This window comes from Pungitius pungitius, chromosome 20, assembly GCF_949316345.1.
Source record: "Pungitius pungitius chromosome 20, fPunPun2.1, whole genome shotgun sequence".
In the NCBI taxonomy this organism is placed as follows: Eukaryota; Metazoa; Chordata; class Actinopteri; order Perciformes; family Gasterosteidae; genus Pungitius; species Pungitius pungitius.
Window position 1 is genome coordinate 8,321,976 of NC_084919.1, and position 26,858 is coordinate 8,348,833.

The 26,858-nt window shown below is 46.2% G+C and overlaps 1 protein-coding gene across 6 annotated transcripts; it reads right to left on the reverse strand.

Annotated features, from left to right (window-relative positions):
- Positions 1-123: 123 nt before the first annotated feature.
- On the reverse strand, positions 124-26,754 carry itsn2a (intersectin 2a). Of its 6 annotated transcripts, none has more exons than XM_062559437.1 (39): positions 26,639-26,754; positions 22,779-22,850; positions 19,692-19,784; positions 19,520-19,583; positions 19,092-19,267; positions 18,599-18,820; positions 17,599-17,692; positions 15,857-15,999; positions 15,564-15,627; positions 14,422-14,559; positions 14,224-14,330; positions 13,889-14,139; positions 13,646-13,795; positions 13,415-13,555; positions 13,241-13,328; positions 13,023-13,162; positions 12,172-12,252; positions 11,466-11,632; positions 10,984-11,380; positions 10,395-10,570; positions 10,219-10,279; positions 8,859-9,091; positions 8,732-8,772; positions 8,477-8,643; positions 8,259-8,292; positions 8,022-8,146; positions 7,234-7,330; positions 6,918-7,109; positions 4,507-4,628; positions 4,317-4,423; positions 4,050-4,233; positions 3,840-3,938; positions 3,550-3,717; positions 3,106-3,318; positions 2,889-3,010; positions 2,710-2,819; positions 2,213-2,296; positions 1,882-2,055; positions 124-1,582 (listed from the first exon to the last, which is right to left on the reverse strand). In XM_062559437.1, the coding sequence occupies exons 2-39, from the start codon at positions 22,783-22,785 to the stop codon at positions 1,431-1,433; spliced, it is 5,184 nt and encodes a 1,727-aa protein (XP_062415421.1). In that variant the 5' UTR covers positions 22,786-22,850; positions 26,639-26,754; the 3' UTR covers positions 124-1,430. The 6 variants fall into 6 exon arrangements, with proteins under 6 accessions (XP_062415421.1, XP_062415423.1, XP_037304918.2 ...); XM_037449021.2 differs by having other exon boundaries at positions 125-1,582; positions 2,710-2,792; XM_062559439.1 differs by lacking the exon at positions 18,599-18,820.
- Positions 26,755-26,858: the final 104 nt, after the last annotated feature.

Consider the following 26,858-nt stretch of genomic DNA (forward strand, 5'->3'; position numbering starts at 1 on the left):
GAGCATTGTGCATTGTAGGTTTTCCTGACCACAGTAGATCATTGCTTTGGAGTTTTAAAGCCAGACAAAAAGGGGGCTATACCAATTTCCCCTTTTACTGAAAGAAGCACTTATTTTATACAAAAAACAAATAGTTTTCCTTGCAAGGTTTTTAATGAAAAATGGTTTACGGCATACGTGCAACGCTGCAACCAAGAATCAAGATGTAGGAAACCACATCAAACTTAATCTGTGGCAATTAAGGGAATATGAAATTCAGCGAATCCTTTCAAGACCTCATGTAGAACATTGTCCTCTTTTTTCCAGATGCAAGAAACTAGGCATTGATTTCAATGTAGGATCTGGAGTCCAACAGAATCTTGATCTCAAATTTTTGACCAATGGCATCGTGGTTGAATTTTCTACTTTTGCCTGCGAGATGGTCATGAAAAGAAGTTGTTTCCTACACGAAACATTTGTGTGGAAATAAAAATCAGATCTTTAATGACGTCCTTAAACACAACTTCAACGTTGGCAAGCTAGCTCAACAAATCAATCCTTTTCAGCATCTCTCCAACCCGAGGATACAAAATGATTTACGGCTCATATCAAGTTCTCATGGAACTAATCTCCCCAGGAGGTTCAGACGGTGTCTAAACCCTAACGTTCTGGTTGTCATATATCCTTAACTCAAAGTGATGAGGCTGCGGGAGTTGACAGAAAACGTGGTAGTGCTAATTAACGATCCTTGCTTACTAACGAAGGACATTGAGCAGAAGGTGATGCATGCGCCTGCAGCAGCTCTCACTGACCATCACGTGACCACGCACAGGAGCTGCATTTGGAGATCACCGGGCTGCTAAAGGTAATGGAGACATTGGTGCTGCTGGTGAAACATGGCATGGTAAAATGTTTCTGGGTAAAGGCGGCTGTAATCTTCCTAATGTAAAAAAAGTTGAATTACCGTCACAAACAGGACACTGTAAGGTCGACTGCCAGTGGTTGAGACTAAATATTCCAATTTTATATTTGAGGGGATTTTTTGATCATATGAATGCTATTACTTTTCTTTTAGACCTATGTAGTACAAACACATGTTATATCTCCAAATCAATGGGTGTAAGGGGTACTCTCACGGAGCGTAATATCTTGTCAAATGATTACAAAAATAAACGGCAAATTCTGCGCCACCGCTCACTAACGGCTGCAACTATACATTATATACATACTTCATCACCTTGTCATCCCGGGTAAGAGATGATGAGACCTTTTGTTGGTAGGGTCAGTTTAATGAGTTGAGGCAAAAAAAGGCGGTGGTGGCAAAACATTTTTTTTGAGGGAACCCTCGCTACAAATAGCCCCTTCCAGATGAATGCATCTGTTAATAAACATGCAAAATGTCCTCTCTTCATTACTAGTCCCTGAATGAGTATTTGGGCTGTGTGTTGTCCTCATTTGGTTGGCTCGTAAAGCTGCAGGTCTAGTTTGACCCAAACTTCTCCAGTGGGGACTTCGTGCAGGAGCAGGCGACGGTTCGCTGCTCCTTTGCTCTCCATCTCTTTCTTTATGGTTGCCACAGGAACTTCAGTACGACCCAGAAAATCTGAAGTGATTAAATGACAAAGAAACGTGCGTCTCCAAGGGGGTTCAAATGTGTGAGTGTGTCAACAGATAGCTCGATTTGCAAAATACCTTTATGTGAAAAGCAAAGAACACAAAGACACAGAAAAAAGGGACTGCAGCATACCAAAACAAAGAGATGCTGCCTGGAAAGCTCAGAAGCCGACATCAGAGCCTGAATTGCAAGCAGCGAATGCGTGCGTTTTACATCATTCTGCTCAGGCAGGACAAAAATGGACCAAGAGCCTCACACAAATATGCCTGTGTCTCTTCTCCACTGACCGTCTGGTGAGAACTGGTCTTTCTCGAACACAGTGACGCACAGGATGTCCTGGTAGAGGTCTTTGACAAAGAACTGGCAGTGGAAGTTCCACTTTGGGTTCAGAGTGTCGCTGATCGGTCGGGACGTGTAGCACTGAGCCCCCATCGTCAGCTCACAGTACGGGTTGCTCCTACCTGGGGGAGGTGTGGGGGGGGGGTGATATGCATTGTTGAATTAACTAGAGATTACAGTGAAATGATATGGCTGGACGAGAGGCAGCAGGGAGAGCGATGGACGGGCTCTGCCCCGCCCCCCCCCTCCCTCCTCCTCCTCCTCCTCTCCGGGCCTCACCGTTGGGTTTACAGGCTTTGAGCTCCAGGGCTTCAGAGACAGTAACCATCAGTCGTCCGATACCGCTGCTCTTTAAGGAACGTGCTGAAACGAACACACACACACAGAGATATTTGATGTTGGCCTGAAAACACTCTCAGTGCTTTGTGCAAACATCAGTCACATTAGCAGCCATTTCGGCTGCTAACTTTAATATGCATTAACAAAAGCAATGTAAAGTTGACCTGTATTAAGTATTAAGTATTGAATAGTATCTCTTTCTAAAATAGAGAGGCTACCATATTCATACCTTTTGTAATGTTCAACATGCATTCTGAAATAGCTCATTCCACTAATGTCCACATTTCCAGAACTTCACTAATATGGTTTAAGTTAGATTATGGCATGTTAAATTGTTTCCTGCTCCACCTCATTTAGTCAACAGTGAAACAAGTTGTGCCGACTCATGAGATGTTGGAGTAAGTGAAGAGCAAAAAAGCTGTGTGGACCGCGTTCACCTTGGTACGCCTTCTCCCTCTTCTTCTTCTCCGTCTCTATGAAGTGTTCAGATGCCGCTTTGATCTTCTGGACCCACGTCGTCCTACCGAAGCAGCGACACACGTGCGTCCTTTAAACATTAACCCGAGGTGGTCGGCGTGTTGTCGAACTTTGTGAATGTGCGCAAGCGCGCGCGTACCTCTCGGTCAAGGTCTCGGTTTTCAGCGTGTAGACGCGATCGACGTGCGAGACGTGGAAGATGGGCTCGTCGCTGGACGGGTCCGAGGGCCTTTTCACCAACACCTCGTTTAGAAACAGTGGCTGGGGAAGAAGGGCGAGTTCTGAATCCCATAGAGGAGTCCGGAGAAGGACAACGACAAGACCCCGCCTGTTTCTACCTCTAGCCCCTTGCTTACCGTTTTGTACATCTTCAGCTGTATGCTGGTCTTGAGGCTGAAGAGCTTGTCTGGTCCCGAGGAGGAGAAGGGTTTGGCGCTGTGTGTGAGGAGCAGGAAGTCGTTGAAGAGGAAAGCCCACAGCTCCCTGCTGCTCTTGGTTTTGTACAGACGGCCGCTGTGGAGCAGCTTGCGAGGCCCGAGGCAGTTGGTCAGCGAGTTGAAGACCAAGTGCTGAAAGACAGTAACGACAGGCGTGACTGAGGAGCGAGGAGGGTAAGGACTAAAAACGATTAAGTACAGTCAGTGCTTTGGGGAAAGAATGCTCAGCGGCTTCAGTGCTTCACGCCTGCAATCGTTATGGCAACCGAGACGATTCATCCTGACGTCGAGTTGTCTAAAGCAAATCTCACTGTCGAGGGCATTTACTTCATCGCAGCGATCAAATATTTATTAGGAGGTAACCTCTATCGCGCCTTCGCACTGCACGTGGCTCTGTGTCCACTCCAGCCGGTCCGAGTTCTCCTTCTCGCGGACTCCCTCGTTGACCTGAGAGCACAGCTCCTCCGCCCGCTGCAGGGCCTCCCTCAGCGGGCCGCGGTCGCCGTGGCAGTCCGGGGTGTGCTCCAGGATCTGACCGCGCGGGGAAGAGGAAAAAGAGGTGGAATCACACAATGAATGTCTGCTAGAAGGGAAACAAAAAGAAAATGGACGGCGAGGAGCTTGGTAATTTGACACACACGTTGTCCACGTACGTTCTTTATGAGCAGCGGGTAGCGTGTGATCCTCTGCATGGGCTTCAGGAGGAAGCTGGACAGCGGCATTCCTTTGCAGCGGTAGTTTGTGGCTATTTTCTGCTCGAGAGCCGGGAACACGGGGAAAGAGGTGTTTTATCAGCCTGTTTTTGTTCCTTTCGAAAAAACAACATTTTCCTGTCGTCACTATGCAACATCTGCAACCCGCACCCTGAGGAAGTCTTTGAAGTCGGGCTGGTGGTGGGTTTTGCTCTGCAGCAGGGCGGCGGCGTTGAGCTGGCAGGAGCAGAAGCGGATGTAGGGCTGCATGTGCGCCAGCTCCGAAGCCAACAGGTGCCCGATCAGCTCAACCGGCATGTTCTCTCCTTCCGTCCTTTTGCGGACGCGCAGCGCTCTGGAAATCAGGGATGATGATGATCATGATGATCGTAAAGCTAAAACAAGATTCTCGATACATCGTCAGCGAGCAGTACCTACTTCAGTAATTTGGTGTTGCACATAATCAGCTCCCTCCAGTTAACAAAGATCACTCCCATCTCAGCTTCTGTAAGCCGGCCTGACTCGGACATGGGCTTGTAGAAAACCTAATGCGAACGGGCAGACATGTAAACAAACAAAAAACGCTGTAGAAATACCAGGTCCCCCCCGTTTGGATGTGTGAGCGTACTTCCAGAACCAGCTCCAGGTCCTCCACGTAGGTCTCCTCAGTCCGAATGAGCTCGTGGATGTAACCCTGCCTCTTCCTCTCCTGAGGGGTCATCGTGTCCAACGTCATCAGGTCAGCGCACCCTGCAGCGCACGTACATGCCGACGGGGGAACATGCGGGCATGCACGCACGCGTGCACGAACACACAAGCATGTGCGTCACACACACAATACTTTTCTGTCCCTCGTGAATGAGGAATTGTCAGCAAGTGCTCTTGTCAAAAACACGACACAGAGCATTTATTATTGGCTCTATATTTTATTTACATTTAATGCACAGACAAAAGTGAGGCACGTTGTAGTTGCAGGACATGAACCCGGGGCGGGGGGGGGGGGGGGGACATAGCGGGCGATGCTAACGCTATGGTCATGGCTACAAAGGACAAGCACCTGTCATGGTGGAGCGCTCGCTCCGAATGCTTGCATAGGTGTGAATGAGTCAAGTGGCTCGTGCTCAAGGGAAACGCAAAGCATTGATAAAGGAGGCGTGCATCAGAAGTGAATCATTAAATCACAATTAATTGGTTCTAGTAAGAGCAATGCGTCAGCAAGCAGCAATCGGGTAGTTTGGTGAGTTAAGCAACCGCGAGTCTTCATGTTGGTCCATTATAGCAAGGTTTTAGTGTTGTTAGTGCAAGGATGATTGACCCTGTGAAAAAAGTTGTACTGATTGAAAATAGAAAACTAAATGACTTCAGTCTGACTGCCTTTCAATATTATTGTCACTATACTGTCTAACTTAACTTTTGTGATTTTTTTTTATGCCTTTGTATTAGTGACAAAAGCCTCTAAATCACCTCTAGCTGCCTCCGCGCCCCACTAGCTAATTAGTTAGGTTAGAAATAAAATATAAACAAAGGATTAGAGAGCCAGGGGAATAAGAGTGATTAGCAAATACAGAGGAGAAGTTAAAGGAAGAAAAAACGTAAAAAACAACACATGAAAAAGTTGTCCACAAGAACATGAGAAGCCTAGAACAACGCAGTCCTAATACGAGTGAGGAGGAAAGCGCGGCGTCGGGCTGTTCTCCTCAGGCTTCCTGTTGCGATAGGGCTATTCAGGTCGGCTCAGACAGAGAGGGAGGAGGAGGAGGAGGAGGAGGAGGAGGAGGAGGAGGAGGAGGAGGAGGAGGAGGAGGAGGAGGAGGAGGAGGAGGAGGAGGAGGAGGAGGAAAAAGAAGAGAAAGGGTGCGAGGGCGGCATTACTGTCCTACAGAGAAAACAGAAAATGAAGTGTCGGAGCGGGAGGGGGAGGTGAGTGAGATGAAGGAGAGACGAAGATACATTAATATAGTTTTAATATTAATGCTAGACTCTTACATGCAAGCGCATTAATAATGTAATTTTGGAAATGTAAATGTTGCTAATCGTCTCGGTTGTAACGTGATGGTAATTCCTTCCATTTTATCTGTGATGAAGCGCAGGCTGCTGGGGTGTGAAAGAGTTCATGTTCATCAGAATTAAAATGTCATTGAGTTTGGGGTTTGCAGCCTTAGCAAATGCTTCAGAATGAAACGTCCAGAGTGCTCACTCTCGTTAACAGATCGACTGCTGTAGGAAGAACACGCAAACTATGAATACTAATTCAAACACGCACCTCTGGCTTAAAAATGTGCACATAGGAAATACTCAGGTGAATTGTGTGAATTCAGTGAAAAACACCCGATAGAGCATGGTATGCATGATGCAAAAGTGCATTCTACGTATTAATCTTCCAAAACTGTGACTGATACAATAGAAAAAAAGCGGTTCTGTTTTAAAACTGATCAGTAGTTGTTGACTTTTATTCTGTGACCCGGTGATTTGTTGGAGACATTTTGAGGGAAAAAAACTCATTCACTTCCGTGCCCAGAGTTATATTAATACTCTCATATCCGCACGCCAAGTATCGAGCAGCAGCTGAAGACTGTTGGCGTGTGAAAACGTTCTGATATGCCATTTAGGGTTTATGTTAGTTTTACCTCTTTGGGTAGAAAGCAAGACAAATGTTTTCTCCCTGGTTCCTTCCTTCCTGTTAAGCCAACTGCCGGCTAGCACTCGTTTTAATTTTAAACACATTCTCTGCGAAAAGATGCTTAAACGCTGTTCCCAACACATACATTTAATCCTTTGAATAATTGTATACTGTATCGTTTCAGGGGCACCTTAAAAAGGCAAAATCAATTTAGTTTTTTCAATTTAGGAAGGGCTGAAACACCAAAAAATATGTCTCCAGCTGATGCATATAATTCATCACTTTCCATTTCTCTTATTTTTCCCTAAAAGCACCACAATAATAAGTGTGCATTATTGATTTCCTCGCAAGCAGACGGACAAACATCCTCCGTCTGTGCAAACCTTTAAAGGCAGAAAGCAAACATGTGTTTTACTCACATTGCTGGCTGGGGTCTGATTCGGTCGTCATGGTGACATAATTGGTGGGCAGCAGGCCTGTGACCCCGTTGGCGTCTCCTTTCCACCAGTCGGGGTTGGTCTTGTCCAGGATGCTGATCAGCTGACCCTTGGAGAAGCTCAGCTCGTCTCGATTGGCGGCCGTGTAGTCGTACATTGCAATAACTTGGCACACTGAGGGTTCAGGGGCACACATTGGCTTTTATAAGGAGGAGGAGTTTAAGCGTCAAGATGAGTGGTGATAGTTCACTTTGCCGGGGTCTCCCCCTCTGGAGAGAATCGGGGAATGGTGACGTACCCGGCAGAGGGGAGGGGGAGGACTTGCTGCTGGAGGGGCCGAGGAGCTTGACGTGGGAGGAATGGAACCAGCCTCTCTGCCGCTTCTTGCCTCGAGCCTGCGGGGCACAGAGCCAGTGAGAGTAAATCACTGGTTCAATTCTGAAATTTAGAATTGATATTGTTGTGGGTTTGAGAGCTGCACCTCCAGAGTCTCAGCGGGGCAGATTGACCAAATTGACCAAATTTAACACAAATATAAAACCAGCATATTATTCACCAGGAGCTGTGGGAATCCTCCAACATTGTTAAGTAAGCATCAATTGTTTTGTGTCATTACAGTGTCACACAGTTCACAGAGTCTAAACAGATTTAATGACAGCATCAGCACTAAGTAGGCCGTGGGGATTGACCTCTTATTGCTGCAGATGTTTATCACCCCTCCAGCTCTTCATGGATCCGACGAGTCAGCAGATACAAAAGGCTTTGGCACCAGCGGAGCTAAATCGTCTTCCATTGTCTCATTTTTAACACGACTGTGTCCCTTGTTGCAATAAGTTTCTCTAAATAAATGTATTTTCCCTAGACATTTTTCATTTCATTTTTCAGCTTTCTTCCAACAGGGAAAGATAATACAGTCATAGTGGATTACGCAAACAACGGCACGTGAACACTAGGAGCCAAATGATTCCTGTAGAACTGTGTTCCTACTTTTTAACGTTATAACATGATTCTTGTATAGATATATATATCAATCTATAAGAATGCAATAACACACGAGATCCATACAAACAACGTATACACACTGACCTGCAGTTCCCCGAGCCACCAGCCAGCGGAGTTCTTGGCCAGGACAACTATCAGTTGCCCCGGAGACAGATGCAGCTGATGAGTCGCCGGGGCGACGGCAGCCGCTGTGACTGCCTGGGCGATCTCTGTTGACGAAACAGATATGGCAGAGAGTGGATGTTGGTCGGGTTCATCTCAAGAGCGTAATAGTTAATCATCAGACCGTGAGAGACTTTGTGTGCAGTGTTTCGGTCTCACCAGGCTTTTTGATTGGCGCTCCAGGTTTTGACAGCTAAATGAATAAAGTCACAGTACATTAAGGAGTGAAGTAACAAATTAGGAAATTGGATTAAAAAAAATGCACAGTATTTCAACAGATGGGTCAATATAGATTCATTTCTTTAACAAGAAGCTTAAAGCAGAGTTATCTTTTGAAGTTTTACATAAAATATAGTATGTATTTTTTCGATTTATACCTCCGGTTCAACAGGTCGGACATAGTTAGAGGGGAAAACTCCAGTCTGATCCCCGATGCATCCTCGCCACCATTCTCCTTCTCTCTCTGTCACCACGACAACATCGCCCTCAACAAACGTCAGGTCCCCCACCTCCGGGCTCTCATACGTGTACAGAGCCACGTACTCTGGTTTGGATCAAATACAAGCGCGTAAGTGCGAGCAACATGTCTGACAGTACGTTTTATTTTTTTTCCTCCAATAGACAGTCGTTACCTTCTAGCTGAGCCGTGTCAGGTGTGTCATATCCATCCACACTAGAATGGGAACAACACAGTCAATTTAGTCTAACGGTCCACAGTTGACATCAGAGAGGCGTGCTCACTCCCGGGTGTCCTCATACTCAGTATTGCCTCCCGTCTCCAAAGCGACGTAGCTTTTGGGGAACCATCCCTGAGTCCCGTTGAGCTGCCCCAACCACCAGTCTTCCCTCTGCTGCAGCACGCTGATGATGTCGCCCAGGGAGAAGCTCAGCATTGCAGTGATGACGTCACCCGTGCCCGAGCCGAGGTTGAGGCTTTTTTCTGAGGTGGCCGACCACGAGGACACGGCTCGAGCCAACAGAGGGACAGATGTCTGAGAAGTGGGATGAGAGGGGCAAATTCAAATCCCAAAGTACAGCTTTCGTTTTGTGAAACTGCATGCAGCTTCCCTTGATAAAGCTGTGCCCTGCCCCAAACAGAGCGGGTGGCATGACGCAGATGATGGAACCTTCATTACAAAACAACAGCCAAAAATTACCTGAGCATCTTTTCAACCAACACCAATGTTGTAAAAAGATACGACAACATTCATCACATGTATTGAATTTTCAGGCTGCCAGTACCAGCAAGTATGCATGTCTGCCGAGTCTTTATGTGTGTGATAACGATAGCGAACATAACCTGCTTGAACAAGCTCTCACAGCAGTGTTTTCTCTGTGCAACTCTTTGTTCTATTCCTATAAAACGTTGCTAAAATGAAATGCATTGGGAGACGGAGATCTGTAAATGTCTGTGTGACCCACAGAAAGGCAAACAGAGAGGAACTCTCATAGTGAAGAGCTATAAATATACAGCCACCCTGCTGTTGAAGACGTATGTGTGTGTGTGTGTGTGTGTGTTGGTGACAGCAGCAGCATGTGTACACAGCCAGACCCAGATAGCTGCTTGCCAAAGCTTGTTTATAGCTCACACATACTATGAAGGCAGATATCTCGAAACCAACACAGCAACCCGCTGTAAACATTACCTTTGCACACAATCACTTTCAAATGTTCATATGGAAACATGTTGGCACACACATGAAATTCGTTCATGTCCTTGGTCACCTGACAAAAGCGAGTCCTATATTCACTCTCCTTTTACCTCTGTTTCTGATGCCACCGACTCCCGACACTTGTCTGTAAATACGTAACAGCTGGAGATGATGTTGATGAGAACAGTAAATGTCAATGATATAGAACAATAATTAATGAGCAAACACAAAAAGTTGAGAGCTGAGGTGAACTCCTGAATTATTCACCTGCCTCCGTTTGTCATTCAATGGACTTCTTTTGTATAATCATTTATTTGATCCATTGTTAATATAAAAATGACTTTGCATCTGGAGTCGGCCACCAAAAAGTGCCCCCTGTCCACTCTGAGCTTTCCATTAAGGAAACTAAGTCAGACCCAATTCATCAGTGTGCCTGCAGTTAAAAGTCAAACGGAATCGAGCTTTACCTGTGAGGCATCCGGTTGCGCCGGTAGAGGGCTGCCACACGCCACCTCCCTGTCTGGGACTCTGTGTGTAAACAGGAGGAACAAACCATTGTGATTGCGACGCAGGGGGGAGGAGGGGGGGGGGGGGGGGCTGACGGCTCACACGGACAACGTCCGGCGGGCTTTCGGCGGGTTACCTTGAGTTGAGCGGTGGCGGCGGCGGACAGGACAGCCTTCCGGGTGAAGGAGGGGCGGCCGTGTCGGCGGTAGAGCGGGTTGGACATTTCTCCGCGTAACTCTGGGGGAACCAGCCCCGGTTTCCGCGGTAACGCCCGCAAAACCAGCCGGGCTCACCGACGGTCTGCTCATCCACCTGCGTCATGAAAAAAAAGACACCGCTTTATCCCAGGCAAGCAGGCAGAACAACTCGATGGTATTATAAATATGGTGTTTCCCAGGTGAAATCATGTTGGACCAATCAGGGTCAATAACTATTAAACTGAAATACAACATTTGAGTGAGACGAACCCTCTTCTTAGATACCATCTCATTTGAAGGGACAGGTGTCGACAAACAACAAACATTTGCAGGTAACAATTCGCAATTATTAAATCATTGCAATGTGCACATCGGGAAATGTTTGAAATGGCAATGAGTTTGAATTGTGACACACTAAGTACGGTGATAATGTTGTGTGGTGGAGCTTCTGGCGGCTCCCAGCCCTCATGGCGAACGTGTGAATATTTGATTCAAACATCTGGAGCTCACAGAAAGAGCGTCTCTCACCTCTATGAGGCCTCCCGCATCGACACTCAGCTCGTCTGCGTTCCGGGCAGCAAACGAGTAGAGAGCGCGGTACGCCGTCAGCTCCGAGGGTCGCTGAGCCGCCGACGCCGGCTCTCCTCTTTCCTGCTCTTCTTTCCTTCTCTTCTCCTCCTCGTCTTCCTCCTCTTTTCGTTTCCTTTCCTGCTCCTCCTCCCTCTTCCTTTTCTCCTTCCCCTCCTCCTCTCTCCTCCTTCTCTCCTCCTCCTGGGCTTTCTCCTGTGCTGCCTGGAGGCTCGCCTGTGCCTGCCTCTCCTCCGCCTCCCTCTGTATGGCCCTCTGCTCCTCCAGGAGCCTCCTCTGACGTGCCTCCTCTTCCTCCTTCTCCTGCTGTCTTCTCTCTTTCTCTAGCTTCGCCTGCCTGTGGAAAGTAAACTTTTAAAGCCCGACAGAGATATAGCCGATTCAGGTAAAGTACAGTATGAGTAATTCGCTGTCACACTCACCGGGCCGCCTCTTCTTCCTCCCTTCTCTTCCTCTCCAACTCCTCCTCCCTCCTCTTCCTCTCCATCTCCTCCTCCCTGCGCCTCTGCAGCTCTCTCAGTTTCTCCTCTTTGACTCTGTGCAGGTCGTCCAGGACAGCCTGCTGCCTCACCTGCTTCTCTCTCAGCTCCTGATGCAGAACGTACGGTACAATGTGTCGCAACAATCCAGGAAACAGTCTTATGATCCGACAATACAAGCGGGCGCAAGCTTTTCCTCAAACAAGCAAAGGTAGTGGATGCACAGGACTGTATGGTACATTTATACTTAAAAGATCTATAGATATTTGAACTCCCTATGTATATTAAGCAGGGGTTTAAAAAGATAAATACATATTTGGTGCAATATTGCAAATACACTCATGTCCAAACATGCAAAAGTGATCCAAAACAGTCCACAAACTAGCAGCCATTCGCGGACACATGCGGATGTGTGTGTATGTGTACAAATGGAGTTCATTTGCCACGCAGAGTTGCATTTGATAATAATACCAGACAAAAACAACCCCAAGCATGAGATAAACAGATCGAACCATGACTGGATGAAAAGGAGAGGAAGATTGAGGCAAGAGGTGAGATAACAAGGAGGAGGGGGGGCGGGTAAAGATTACGCAGTAGGATGGGGAGAGAGAGAGAGAGAGAGAGAGAGAGAGAGAGGAAGAAGGGTAACCTTGATGAGAAGGAAGAGCTGGCTGAGGCAGGCCAGCAGAGACAGAAGGCCTCGCAGGACACAGTCATCCATATCCCCGAGCTATAAAGGAAACACACCGTGTGAGGATGGAGCGAGGGGAATAGAGCAGAGTAGATAATCAGGATGAATAGAGGAAAACAAAAGGTGAGTTGGAAGACGGATAAGAGAAGAAATGGAAGACCGAAAAAAAGCATCAGAAAGAAACCCCCAAAAAAAGGAAAAACCATTGCAGAGGAGAAATAATTCCAGGTTGAGGTAAGCACAGGGGGAAAAAGAGGAAAGAAGGAAAGGTGTTAAAAGGTTTGAAAGCAGTTAAGAAAACAATAGAACAGACCAGAAATGTAATGCCGCAACTCTTAGTATTAGAATGACAATATCTTAGGTATTGAATTTTCAGGCCGTATACCAGTAAGCATGCCCGTCCGAGCCTGTAACGTTAGGAAACACGACCTGCTGAACAAGCTCTCACAGCAACGTTCTCTCTGTGCAACTCTTTATTCCAATAAACCATTGCTAAAAAGGAACATAAAAATATCTTTTCTTCTTTGTAATAATGGTGTAATCCATTTAGAGGAGTTACATTGCTTTATTTTGTCATATTATGACTACACCAAGCTTCTATAAGTCTAAAAATAAAAAAATACCAGCGCGTCTAAATCTCAAGATATTGAAAGCGGTGAACACAAAACTTAGTAAACAAAGTAAACAGTCTTAGCCGTCCAAATGAGTGACATCAGTGTTCCATCAATCTGGAGCCTGCACTTTTGCTGCAGTGGCCCGAGCCGGACTCTCGCCTCCGTATCCTGGAGGCGTCTGTGGCCATCACTGACCTTCAGCTCCTTGTTGTACTGCTCCATCTGGGCCAGCTTGTCGGTGGTCTCCCTCTCCAGAGTGTCGAGCTGGCCCTTCAGCCTCCGGCAATTCCCTCCTTTCTCCGTCACACTCCCGCTCAGGGAGGCCAGAGTCATCGCTGAAAAAAGGTCAAAAAAGGTAAAGCAGGCGAAGAGCAAGACCTCAGCGACCCGAGTGATGTCCGCCTGTCACCCACGGGAGATTTTGTTGAGGTGGATGTTTCGCAGCTTTTCTGTCAGCCGATGTTGTTCCGGGACCAGCAGCGAGAGCTTCTTCTGCCAGTCCTACACACAGAGGGGAATGAAGGAACAACATCCGTGGGGAGGATTGAATGAATGTTGGACCCTGAAAGAGAAAGCATTTAATTCACCTCCAACTGGAGCTGCAGCGTGTTGATCTCTATGTTGCGCGAGTCCCTCTTCTGATTGACGTGGTCCACCTCGGCCTTCAGGATCCGCCTCTTGCTCTGAGCGTCGCGGAGGCGGCCCGAGATCTGCTTGTGCTTGTTGCCCTGCGAGACGAGGCAACGGATATCAGTGCGTTTCCCCCCCGCCTCCTCCCCCCGCGCACCGTTGTTGGCGCTCGTTTCTGAATATCTCACCACATCCTCCAGCTCCAGCTCTAGGCTCTTCTTTTTGGCCCTAAGTCGGGAGATCTCCCCCTGCTCCCCCTCTCTCCTTCCGCCGAGCTCCTGTCTCATCGCGCGCTCCCACTCCTCCCTCTGCTGGCGCTCCATCTCCAGCTTGGCCGCCTGAAAGCATGGTAGGGACATGGTGGGACATGGTGGGACATGGTGGGACACGGTCACGCCCGGGACGATGTTCGGCCATTTCCTTCAGCTCACCTCCCTCCTCTCCAGCTCTCTCAACCTCTCCTCCTCCCTCTGTCTCTCCATTTCCCTCTGCCTCTCCACCTCCAGCCTCCTCCGGTTTTCCTGCTCCCTCGCCTCCCGCTCCCTCCTTTCATGGGCCTCCTTCTCCTCCCGGTCTCTCCTTTCCCTCTCCCTTCTCCGCTCCTCCTCCAGAGCCAGTCGACGTTTCTCCAGCTCGGCGCTGCCTCGCGCAAAGTTCTCCTTCAGCTTGTCCTCGAAAGACACTGAGGAAAGGAAAAGACCGACCGAGAAGTGTGACACAGAGGAAGACTATAACATAAGAAACCTGCGAGCAGGACATGACGTACCACTGCTCCTGGTCTTTAGGGCAGGTTCCACCTCTGGTGTGTCCATTAAACAAGGAGGGATGTAGGGCCCTGTTCCATTGACAAGCTCACCGGGCTTAATTCCTCCTCTGAGGACAAATGTGAACAAGACATTAATGAATATGTAACGATAGATGTGTGAATGAAACCATTGCGCGTGTCAATCTGTGTGCGGGTTACCTGAGGGAAGGAGGCACCAGGTCCTGAGGCAGTGTGAGGGGTAGAGGTCGGCCAGTTTTAGCCATGTCCACAAGGTGCATGGCCAGGATGAATTCGTCAGCTTGCAGTTGACCGTCCTTGTCCACGTCTGCCAAGTTCCTACGTGCGCACAAGGTAGTACAGCAATTAAGATCCTGTCTGATTTTAAAGCAGCATAATGGTCTTCCTCAAAGGGAAAGCGAGGTAAACTGTGAATGCTGAGGAGTTGCCACCCGCCAGCCTGAAAATTGTGAGCGATCTAGTTACAGCGATGAAGAATTTGCAGAAATGTGACAGACCACCTGGCTCATACATCCCTTTCCCAACACGCATTCAGGTTTGCAGGACATCCTCAGGGGAAAATACCTAAATACACAGCCATGCTAAGTTTTTCTGGATTTTCAACGCTAACTTGATTTTCTTGTATTTTTTTTGCTGAAAACAGCTGATGAGGGAACTGTTCATATTACGTATATCTGTACATAAGTTGTGTCATTTGGGATAATTATTTTTGTTTAATTATACACCAAGTGGCATTAAATGATTTTCTTTTCAGTTTTTATTTGGCGTTGATCATAACATTAAGTGTCATCACAATTGCAAGAATGAAGTCACACACAATGGTCATTGCCATCCAATCAGTAACTGCTGAGCTAAAACAATAATGAGTTGGACCTGGTCTGGTTACTTAGCAACAGTGGCCTCCTCCCGGGAGAAGGCCTTTTGCCTCTAATGTGCGTGACTCTAAACAAGATCACTTCCTTAAAAGAACATCTGATTTCAAAACGCCCTTCCTGCTCTCTCTCTATTATCTGAGAGTTTAATCTCAGTTCGCCTTCTGATCCTTGTCCCCTCCCTGCAAAAACTCTGCTTCTTCATAAGCACAGGACTAACAGGCTGTTGGTGTGAGACTCACATCACATAGAGACTCACAAAACATCTCCCATGAACCCAACTCGCAAAGTAAGTAACATTAAGTACCAGATGAAGTGAAGAAGCAAAAATATCGGTGCAGGTCATATACATCTACATGTTCTGCCTGTCCTGCGATCAATAGATACTAATATGAACTTAATAGGGCCCAGGGATGTGGCTACCTGGCCACACACACAACGTACACTCACCATATGGTGGCGAGCTGAGTCTGGGTGAGGTTGGATGCGATCAGCGCATTTCTCACCTGAGGTCCTGCAAAGAAAGAATGAGATAAGAAATGATACCACGGTGCGGACGTGTTTGCCCACGTCTGACGGCGTGAGGTGAAGAACAATCGGTTTGATTTCGAGTGCGTGTTTAGTGACGCGAGGCTCCGTTGACCTCTGTTTAAAGCCACCCCGTGGGCCGCCAAGCGGGCCTCAGCACCTCCTGCGTAGTTTGACTGCAGTGCGGTTGTGTCTTTTGTGCGAGCGCCACCTACCGGACAAGTAGCCACTCATGAGCTTGTCCAGCGTGTTGAACTGCTGGCGGTACTTGAGTCTCGAGCCCTGCGGGACGGCCCAATCGCTCGCGCCCGTTTTCGGGGAGTTGCCGGCCAGAGACGTGGTGGAGGAAGAGTTTGAACTAAGGCGAGAGAGTAAAAAAAAAAAATTTAAAAAAAATTGTGAAACGAGACAACATGTTACACGGTATTGTATTCAAGCCTGGACTTAGACTCACTAATTGCTCCGAGACTCCCAGGTGTTATTTCTCAGCTCTTAATTAGCTACAGAGGAAGCGACCGCAACCACATTGACTCTCTGACAGAAGACTGCGCCGCGCTCTCGGGCTAATCAGCCCGTCTGTTTCTACCGCGAAGAAACGCCTCTGCAAGAATAGCAATGGGACAGGCCGGGTCGCCGGTGTTCATTCGAGAAGAATGTACTTTTTTCATTCATTAAAGCTGGGTGGGAACTCGCACCGCCCTTCTGAAATAGAAGAGGTTTCAGGGAGACAATGGGAGCTCCCTCTGCCTCAGGGATTTTCTTTTTTTTTTTCAGGGTTTGTATGTGGGTAAAAATCTCCGGGGGCCAAAGAAAAGAAGAAAAAAAAAAAAAAGACAATGCTTTTGCACACTGTTGCATAGCACAGTCTGCTGTTTTTCTTTTCTTCTAGCCCACTTGCATTCAGGATGCCTCTCCTTTTCCTCACTGTGCTGCATGTGATTTCCCACATATTGTTGCATACAAAAAAATAAAGTTGAAAGGCTGAAGTAGTGTGGATCAGCCTGTCCTGTTATTGGACTTCCCTACTTGCCTGATGCCATTTTTCCACACTTTGCCTCACCAACGACACCCGAGGTTGGAGCAAACAGTTGTTCACTTAAACAAAACGTTGTGAATGAAATCGGACACTATCCTACTCATTTTCCCAAACCACACATGGCACCAGGAGAAGTATCTACGATATTTGATATGCGATTTTCTTTTTTTCAGTCTCAGACTGGTTTCGTCTTCGTTTACACGTCCTTTACTTCCCACTACTGTAGCTATTCCAGGCAGGGATAAAGTGCTTTGTGCAAAAACACAAACGACAGTGGCAGCTCCACTGCCATGGATGTGGGATTGCAAAGCCCTCCAGGCACCTTCTCACATTTCGGCAGATGTATTGATCACGCTCATCTTACATTTTGATTGCATTTGCTTTTGGGACTGATGGGACTTTCATCGCATTTGAAAGTATGAAGTCATACAAACTAAGTATTGGGCAAGTTAAAATGTTGACCTGACTGGTTGGTCCTCTGGGAAACACAAATATCTCTCCAAACTGTAAGGACCATCCAATTGGTAACTGCTGAGCTAAAACATGAGTTGGACCTGGTCTGGTTACTTAGTAACAGTGGCCTCCTCCCGGGAGAAGGCTTTTTGCCTCTAATGGGCATGACTCTAAACAAGATCACTTCCTTAACAGAACCTCTGATTTCAAAACGCCCTTCCTGCTCTCTCTCTATTATCTGAGAGTTTCATCTCAGTTCGCCTTCTGATCCTCCCTGCAAAAACGCTTCTTTGTAAGCACAGGACCAAGGGGCTGGTGGTGTGAGACTCAGACCAGTGACAGCAGCAGCCGTTCCCTTAAAATCCCTGCACAATAAATGGTGCAGTTGAGAAATCGTCACAGCTCCCATGAATGTGACAACAGAGGAAAAGCAGTATTCTCTTAAATGTTATCTATTTACACGCTCACCTGCTGGATCCAAGGTCCAGAAGAGAGTTGGCGTTGGACATCCCGGTGGACGGAGAGAACGCCACAGGGGAGGAAAATCCAGAGAGGGGGAGCGCTGCAAAAAGGCGGTTAGATGGAAGTTTGTTCACAGTCAAATTTCATTCTGACAAACCAAGATAACATGACAAAACAATCTGCTGAATGCTGTTTTTTTTTATAGTCAATCAATCTGCAGCATACTATGCGACGGGTGATGCTGCTGCCCTTGAACGTGTGAATGTCTAATCTTATCTCCTCATACTTTACAATCGCAGCACAGAGAGCCCTGGCAGCAAGGCTATTGACATGGGGTTAATAAAAAAACTAGAGCGGATTCCTCTTCCCCAGAGTGTTCAGTCAGTGGCTCTGATGGATTTCCCCCTTTCATAAGGGAAGGATTGAGATCCAGTAGCAGGTAGGAGAGAAAAGTCATGCTAATTAGGCTGCACATTTCACAGGCTTGAAGGAATCCTGAACAGGGTGAGAATGAAGGAGAGATGCAGGAGGTGAGAAAGGAATGTTGCACAGTCGGATAAAAGATCCATCAACATTTTACTGCTGTGACTCTTAGGTGTTAAAAAGCAGCTGTTACTGCAAGATACATAGACATACAGCATGTTCATATACTTCCATTCTATATTCAAGTCAGTAGCAAGGTAACGTCATATGGTTAGAAGGTATGTAAAAACATTACCTGGATCTGTGTTCTCAGCTGTAATGCTACGGTCATGTGGTTTTTTGGGGGGGGATGTTTAAATGGTATCAATAGCACACGCCTCTTATTTAAGCTGTTCTGTGGGGTTTTTTCGTGTGCCAGTGAAATATCTCGGTTACTTTGGAACACAGTCCAACAACTTCAGTGAACATTCACTTTTTATAATCCCGGGTTAAATTGGAATAAATAAGGTGCTAATTCACACATCAATTTCTAGCTGCATTTGTCCCGTCAGCAAATCGAAAACGCTTCCATTGCCGAACCAACCTGAGTTGTTGGGAAGGAGAGGCGGGGTTAGGAGGTTAACGTTGCCGTTTGGGAGGCCAGAGTTTCCCAGGCAGTTGACGAGGGGCAGGGTCATTGGTGTTGGCACAAAGGTTTGCACGGCGTGCATGGAGGGGTTAGCCGGGAAAGGTGTTAGGATGGGCATGGCTGACATAGATGACATGGATGACAGACCGATTGACAGGTTTGGCATAGAACCCATCCCTGTGAGGAGGAAACACACACATGTGAACATGAACTGATCCAGAAGCCTGTTTAAGAAGAGATACTAACCTATTGCAGAATTTAAAAATGGGAAATTTCCATTTTAACCAGGACTAAATGAAGTGACAATCCCCTCATGAGAGGAGCTGTATCCCATTTTGAAATACAATGCCAATTTGAGTTCTTATTTAAGAGAGTTACGTATTAGAAATGGAGTTGTAATAGAAACAGTTGTGATATCAGGGTTTTGAGATTGGATGTAAATCCTTACCAAAGCGTGCTGACAAAGGGATGGTTGGAGCAGAAATGGAGACGGGAAGTTGCTTCATGGGGTTTGGCAGGACGGAAGGTAAGTTCCGCCCCTGAAGTTTGAGTTTTACTAGCTTCATAGCGATGGAAAACTCATGTCTGTCCATCTTCCCGTCGCTGTCCATGTCAGCAATGTTCCTAAAAGAGGAGAAAGCTGACTCATAACATCATCTGTTTCTAGCTAAGGGTGCTTTCCCAGTTGTTCTTCCTTCTGAGTCAAGAGAAAGGGTAACACAAGCTTCTGTTCGGAGTCGAGCACACACACACACACACTTACACACTCGGTTTCCTAGGTGGGGCAAGCTGTGAAGGAAGTGAGCGCTCAACGGGGGAAAACAAAGCAGGCCAACGCGGCTAAACTAACACAAAGGTCGCCCCGATGGTGCTTACCAGATCTCAGCCAAGACGCAAGCGGGCAGGCCGGACCTGAGGAAGAAATTCCTGGCTTGTTCTCCTGAAAAAAGAAGACAAAACCCACCGGTTAAGAGAGACATTTGATACAGCTCAACAGCCGACGACCCTGGTGTTCGTCGACCCTAACCCTAACCCGGCGAGGGCCTACCGGAGACGTAGCCGAGGGCGGGGGCGAGCGTGTCGAACTGTTTATCGTATTTCTCCCTCTCCTCCGGAGTGACGGCCCACACACTGGCTCCGCCTGCACGAACAAAGCGCATCGAAAAACAACATCTGTAATACGCGACATGGGATAAACGTAAAAAGTGATACAAGCGCTGATACAAGAGACGCAAACCAACAGGTGTAAACAGTTTAAGCACAGACACCACACATCATCATTTCAATAGACAGCAATGCTACAGAACGTCAACAGCGGTCACCGCTGCAGTGTAAAAATAACTCAAATACAAAAAAGATTCTGCTTTTATAGAGCCACATCTTTAGGAAGAAAAATGCTATTTTAAAACCTTGTGCGTAGGCTGCGTTCAGCTCGTCAACACGCCTGCAAATGCAGGAACATGTTGAAAGTCCCCAAAGCGGAAATCAGTTTACAGTCACTATTTCTATAGTTGGTCATATGAAAAGACGACGGAATTTCCATCCCAAATGAGATCTTCTCCTCAGATGAAACCGGTCACCACCGACTCCAGACAATGATTAATGGGTAAAAACGTCCACTCGGCGCTTTTATGCTCCGCTCCACTCATGCATTTCTCAAGGTAAGTTAAGGGTTGAATGAATTAAACATCAAGTGGAATGTAACGTGTGAGGGCTGTGAAACTTAATTCTTACTAAATTTCAGAGACGTCATTAATAGAGCGGGAGTGAGAGATTATCATAGGAGCTGGTAATAAATTATTCATTGGGGAATCAAATCACAACACGATTAGGTACTCAAAGCCTTTTCCTTCGGTTTGTTCCATGACTTGAGGACAGTTTAACTCTATGGACAATGTGCACGGATGGATCTGTTCATACGGCGTAGACTGAAGGACAAAGATGCAGATGAGGAGTTGATGACAGATAATGAACAGAGATTTGAAAGTAGAGTGAAGCACAGCCGAGTGAAAGTTAATTGACTGAAACCTACATTCAGACGGTGGAAACAGATGGTTTCATCTAAGAATGCTTCCGTTTTAAAGTGGACAGATGTAATGCTACAAATGGAAAACAACTGGGTGGAAAAATAAAAGAACAAACTCCATCAGCTCTATTGAGCTCAGTTCCTGAATAAGCTCAATAGAGCTGATGGACATCATTATGTGAAAAATATCATGTTGGAAAGGATTACTTTGACAAAATGGGGAACGGGAAAAAACATTCCATCAACTAATCGAATTGAAAAGAATCCTTGACTTAAAGCTCACCTTGTGACAATGTTTAGTTTACTAAAAGTATAAATATAAATACTATACTGCAGAGCTAAAGACTGGAAAACCTAGTTGTAATATTGAAGCTGTGATGTCGTTCAAATCTACAAATCTAATACAAAACCTATTATGTTATGTGTGTATGTCTTTAGAGAATCTAGTATATGATGGAGAATAGAGTTTCGAGGGTGTAATGTAGTCACCGGCATCAGGAAATGCCACCCTGCCCATGATGGAAGTTCCTCCCCTTTGCTTACACAAACACGCAACTGGCATCTGTTGACACAGCACACACACACGCACACACACACCTCTGAGGAATTACACAAAGTTACAGCACCTTGCTGAGCCGAGACCTAGATTTGGCACCCTCAGCTAAACTGCAGCCACGGAAAAGGCGAAAGTAATTAATATCTGGCGGAGATGTGAGTATTCTCCGTTCTGTCTCTTTGGCTTTGACAGACCTCGTTTAGAGGTCACCGCAAGTGAGAAGAAGGATATTCAGCACAGGGCCACTGGGAGGGCCAGCATGGCCGCCTCCGCAGGCCCGTCAGTACGACGGGTAAGTGGGGCACCGCAAAGCTCCTTACAGAAGCCATCCCGAGGGACCTTGACAGCACAAGTCCATTCAATGTGCGACCAGATAAAACGTTGCCAAATTCTGATATATTTTGGCATACGCGAGCTGGTAAGAATGAGCCTTTTGGCTGGTTGGCCTGTTTTAAGACGGCCACCTTGTGCTCAATACGAAGGGGAGCAGCTTCCCGCACAGAAAGACAAACTCTGGGTCAGCAAATATTATGACAACGTAAACACACGGCTCATGGACAGAAAACAAAGAAGAAAAGAACGGCAGCACCGAAATGCATGGTAGACGATGTCTGTGCCGAATGTAAACCACGGCCCCCCCCCCCTCCTCAAAGAGCCTCGGCGTGCACCTGTTTTGGAAATCAACTCACTGAAACGACCCCATTCCACCAGGTTAGGAGTGTGCCATAAAGCGACGAGCTCAGCCTCCCTCATCACACGCTGGGCCTGTGAGTCAGAACTGCTCCCTCCTGGTGTTCATAGACTAGATGGGGGTGGGGGGGGGGGTGTTGGCACTTTGTTAAAATGCATAATTTGTCATGTGGATACGATGCTTCCGACACAGGGCTTTCCCATAAAGGCCCTTAAGGAGCGGCAACTACTGTTCTATGATCAAAGGCTGTGAAACAAGAGGATTAACACACACACACACACACACACACGCAATTCTGACTACAGACCAAGGCGAAAGTGATGTGTAACAATCAAGGCTCGGCACAACAGAAACCGAGGCAGTTAGCGCAGAATAGAATAGCTCAGGATTCACACAAAATGAATCTTAAAATAATAACTAATCATTTTCCTTCAAGCCCTCATCGCTGAGGAGGTTCATATGACACATATGGTCGCTTGGCTGTAATTTATTGTGCAATATGTCATGGGATCGAAGACGGGTCAAGTGGCTGCTCCCCCACTCCATCAGCCGATCTATATCATATTAACAGACGCTCTCAGGGTGTAGTTTACAGCTGTTGGCAGGGACAACCAGTCACGCAAACATCACCGCGTCCCGAGAGGCGCGTACAAACGCGTCTTCCAGTCTCAACAGGGAGATAACCGGGGAGAAAGATTAAAGTTTAAAGAAGGGGCGCGACAAAACTGCTGTTGCTGCCTCCTGGTCTCCCCATTTCTGTTCTCTTTTAAATGATCTTTTTTTCCCCCCCGTTAAAGATAAGAAAAGTCCTATTTTCGTCCCGACCTCTCGCCACAAAGTGCACACACGTCTTTGTTCTTACCATTCATGGCTGCAGGTGGAGAGCACGGGCAGAGAGGGGAGTCCTCCACTCAGCTGGCTAGCTCTCAGACATCTGCAGAGAAAAAGAGAGAGGGAGAAAGATGTGAGCGTGTGTGTGTGTGTGTGTGTGTGTGTCACGAAGCAGCATGCGTATATCTGAGGAATGCAAGTGAGAAACTATATAAATGCGGGCACGAGTGAGGGTGGCGGGGGGGTTCATTTCCCCGGTTGGAGGGGAAATGCATGGGAAGCACAGGGAGGAGGGGGGAGGGATGACGGAGCGAGGGAGGGGAGGAAATAAAGACACGGGAGGGGGACAAAATGACAGAGAGAGAGGAGGGAGAGGCAGGGTGAGGAGAATAGAAGGAAGGTGATGCTACAGGGGAGAGAAAGAGGAGGACCGAGGGTGGAGGAGAATGATGGTGGTCGCAGAAAGGACGAAGCAACTGTTACCGCCTCCCCTTCGATCACAGATGGCGGCTTTTTGTCTTCATTTTTCATGGTTTTATGAAATTGCCGATTGATTACCGTTTCGGCATTTATTCATATTTATTGGGATATAAAGACAAATATTTTGTCTTTTTTTTGCAAAGAATATTCTGTTCAAATGAGATCGGAAATATTTCTATCATTAGGAATATAAATATTTGTCTTATTTGAAATTCATAGGAGGAAAAGTTTGCCTTGTTTTTCACGCAAAGCTGAGTTTCCCATTTCTGCCGTCTCTCATTCCATTATTCAAGCACCTCCTCCTTTGACCCTACTCTTCACATTCTATCAGTGCCTCCACTCAGAGCTAACCTTCTATTTCCTCTCGCTCCATCCATCCATCTACAAGCGTACAGATGAGGAGCAAGCACCAAATCCTTCCCCTGACACTCCCCTACTCCTGAATCGTGGCTCTGGTTTGACTCCCACCAAATGTCTTTCATGCCTCCCTCCCCTTCTGCTCTCGGTACACTATTTCGCCATCATTGGCTTCGCTCTTTGCGTGTGAATTCCTGGAGGGGGAGGCGAGGTTGTCGTAGTATTAATCATTCCCTGCACATGCCGACACTGCCAATTACTTAAGAGCAATGAACTGTGGCGTATGCCTCCGCATACGCTTGAATATGTGCACTAGTGCACACACAGGCAAACATTACTGGCATTCCAAGTCCAAAAACGATAATCCTATGTTTTCTCAAACTAGCCAACATGCTAACGCAGCTAAAGTCATGTTGAGCTATGCCGTGTAATTTTTGGGAAATACATCAATCTTCTCAGGGATTTGTCCTTTGGATTGTAGCAGAAAATAATCCCTGGTATCGTAGACTCAATGAAGGTCTTATAAACTAGGGTCCTCTGCAGGGTAGATGTTGAGATGGAAGTAGCCTAGCAGCTAGCTTAGCCTAGCAGCGAACTTAGCCTAGCGGTGCTTTAAGCGGTCTGTTTGCTGGGCCTCAGTGAGTTTCACTTCCAATGCGAAGCGCGCTCTCCTTCTTGAACTACCGCATTTCTTCCTCCGATGTAACCGAGTGCGGCTGGCGGCCATTTTGTTTCCGCGATGGAAACTTTGTAATATATATTACTTATATGTTATAATATGCCACACAAAAGCATTCTCTTAACAGGCAGCCATGTGGGAGTATGTCTGTGTAAACACTGTGGGAGTGCTCCTCAAACTCGCTTATGTCAACACTTGAATGTTGTGTATGAGTGGTTTAAGCACACTCCTTTATGCACAAATAATGTAACTCCCTGTTTTGTTTAAAACTCAACATAGCGCCTATTGGCTATTGGCCATCGCTACCGAGCCTTGTCGGTTCAAACGGGACACATCCTGGATCGCAGCGGCGGAGAATCAACACGAGGCGCAGAGGACACCCTCTACGTCAACGCTTGGCCCCTCCGAGGCCACAGACTCTGTTGTGTGTGTACATGTCAAAAAGCTACAGCGCAGACATCCCTCCCTCTCTGACATTGATGGTATATTGATAATTTAGGAAGGAAGAAGCTTTGTAGTTAGGAGACAGCGCGAGTCAAATTTAAGGGCCATTTGCTGATCTACGTCACTGTGGGAGAAAAATGAATCAAAGAACCTTTGACTTTGATTGACACCTGTGTGCGGCGTGCTGCCCCGCTCGGATGTGCATATCAATGCGGCGGCCTGTATGTGCGCAAGTGTGTCCGGCACACACTCCCCAAACAGAGGGGGTCCCTGTTTGGAGCAGACACAGCCCGGGAAGCTTTGCTGAGCCTGAGGAAGAAAGACCCCTGTGTGTGTGTGTGGGGGGGGGGGGTTGTACGTATGTGCCAGTATTTTCTGCCTGTTCACAAGAGCACCGGAACACACAAAGACCATGCCCACATCTTCCTCCGCTGTGCTGCAGGTGAAAAATTGGGATGCAGAAGAATCCGTATTTGTCATCCCGTTGAAACAACACAAACCCTGCTTCTTCTTAACTTAATCTTCGGCACAATATGCATTTAAAGCGTTACACCGAAATGTCTTCGACAAAAGCATTTCTAGTCTGGCTGCATGAGTTTGTCCTGTGAAACCGGACCCTAAAAAGTCGGAATTTAATCTCCAGCTTTCAATAAAACAATGAATGTAAATATGAATGTGTATGTATGTAGGCTTGTGTGCTTCATGCAATGCTTCTCTTCTTTGGCGGGTGGATGTGTAACAGTCCCTGCTGGGATGCCATTGGGAAAACTAACTTGGATGGACTATGCCACTTCAGCAAAGATTTCACCGAGAGCAGCAGAACACAAACAAACAAACACGCTTAGCAATTTCAATAGTTAGTTGATACCGTGCTGAACGAACACCAGAGATAAACGGCTGCACCTCGCCAGGTCACCTCAGCGATGAATGGAAAACTGCAGTGCCGTTAAAAAATCTAAACATCCAATGTCTTTCCCTCTGGCGTAATTTGAAGGCACACAGACACTCACTACTGTGTGGGGAGAGGTTTGTTTGGCCTTTAGTTGTGCTCCAACAGGGACTCTTACTACTGAACAGATGCTGCATTGTGCATTAGGCTGGTTTCTTCTGTTGAGAAAATGTATTTACTATATGTTAACCTGCTGTTGCTCTGAGAGTGCCTGTTATATTGTTTTTATATTGTAAGCGTGCATTACAGTAGTTTGTAATGTAATAGTGAATGTTTGAATTTTTCTCATTATTGAATTGCGAATAATGTGATTAATCAATGTTAATCACAGAAAGTCATGTGATTAAAAACATTTATAAAAACCTTCTTTGCCCAGCAGAAATTTATATACATATATATATATATATATATATATATATATATATATTTATATACATATATATATATATATATATATATATATATATATATATATATATATATTTATATACATATATATATATATATATATATATATATATATATATATATATATATATATATTTATATACATATATATATATATATATATATATATATATATATATATATATATATATATTTATATACATATATATATATATATATATATATATATATATATATATATATATATATATATATATATATATATATATATATATATATATTCAAGTATAATCCGGTCTATGTGTAGGCACAGTCGTTTTCAGCCTTAATTTTCCTAATCTAAAAGGCACACAAAAAGCTAGCTATGGATCAAGTGTAGTGACAGGTGTCAGGAATTCACCTTCTATGGATGACAAAAAAATGGCTACATTCTTAAACGGTTACACTGCCTCGAATGTTAAATAAAAAAAGCAAAACATAATAAAATAAATGAACAAAAAACGGAAACCCGGTTCGTGTTAACAAGACTCGTCTTGTTCCGATAAAAGCTTGAACATTATTTATTGTCGTTTACCTGTTGCGGTTGAACTGCGGTGATCATCCACCATCCAGGCTGCAAAAAACGAGCTCCTGAATGAGGAGGAAACCGATCCAGCGGCGCTGAAGGTGTGGATCGGAAATGGGCGTTTCCAAGGAGTCGAGTCGCGCAGATACGTATTAGACTTCCGGTTAGGACTTTCACAAAAAAGTTGGCCCTCGTTATTTGACATTTGGTAAATACTACTATTACATTT

Coding starts and splice junctions, on each gene's coding strand:
- itsn2a (XM_062559437.1), bottom strand. Junction 18,821..19,091: donor CCCTTTGTCAGCACGCTTTG/GTAAGGATTTAC, acceptor TCCTCCTCACAG/GGATGGGTTCTATGCCAAAC. Junction 7,110..7,233: donor CTCCCCCTCCCCTCTGCCGG/GTACGTCACCAT, acceptor CTGAACCCTCAG/TGTGCCAAGTTATTGCAATG.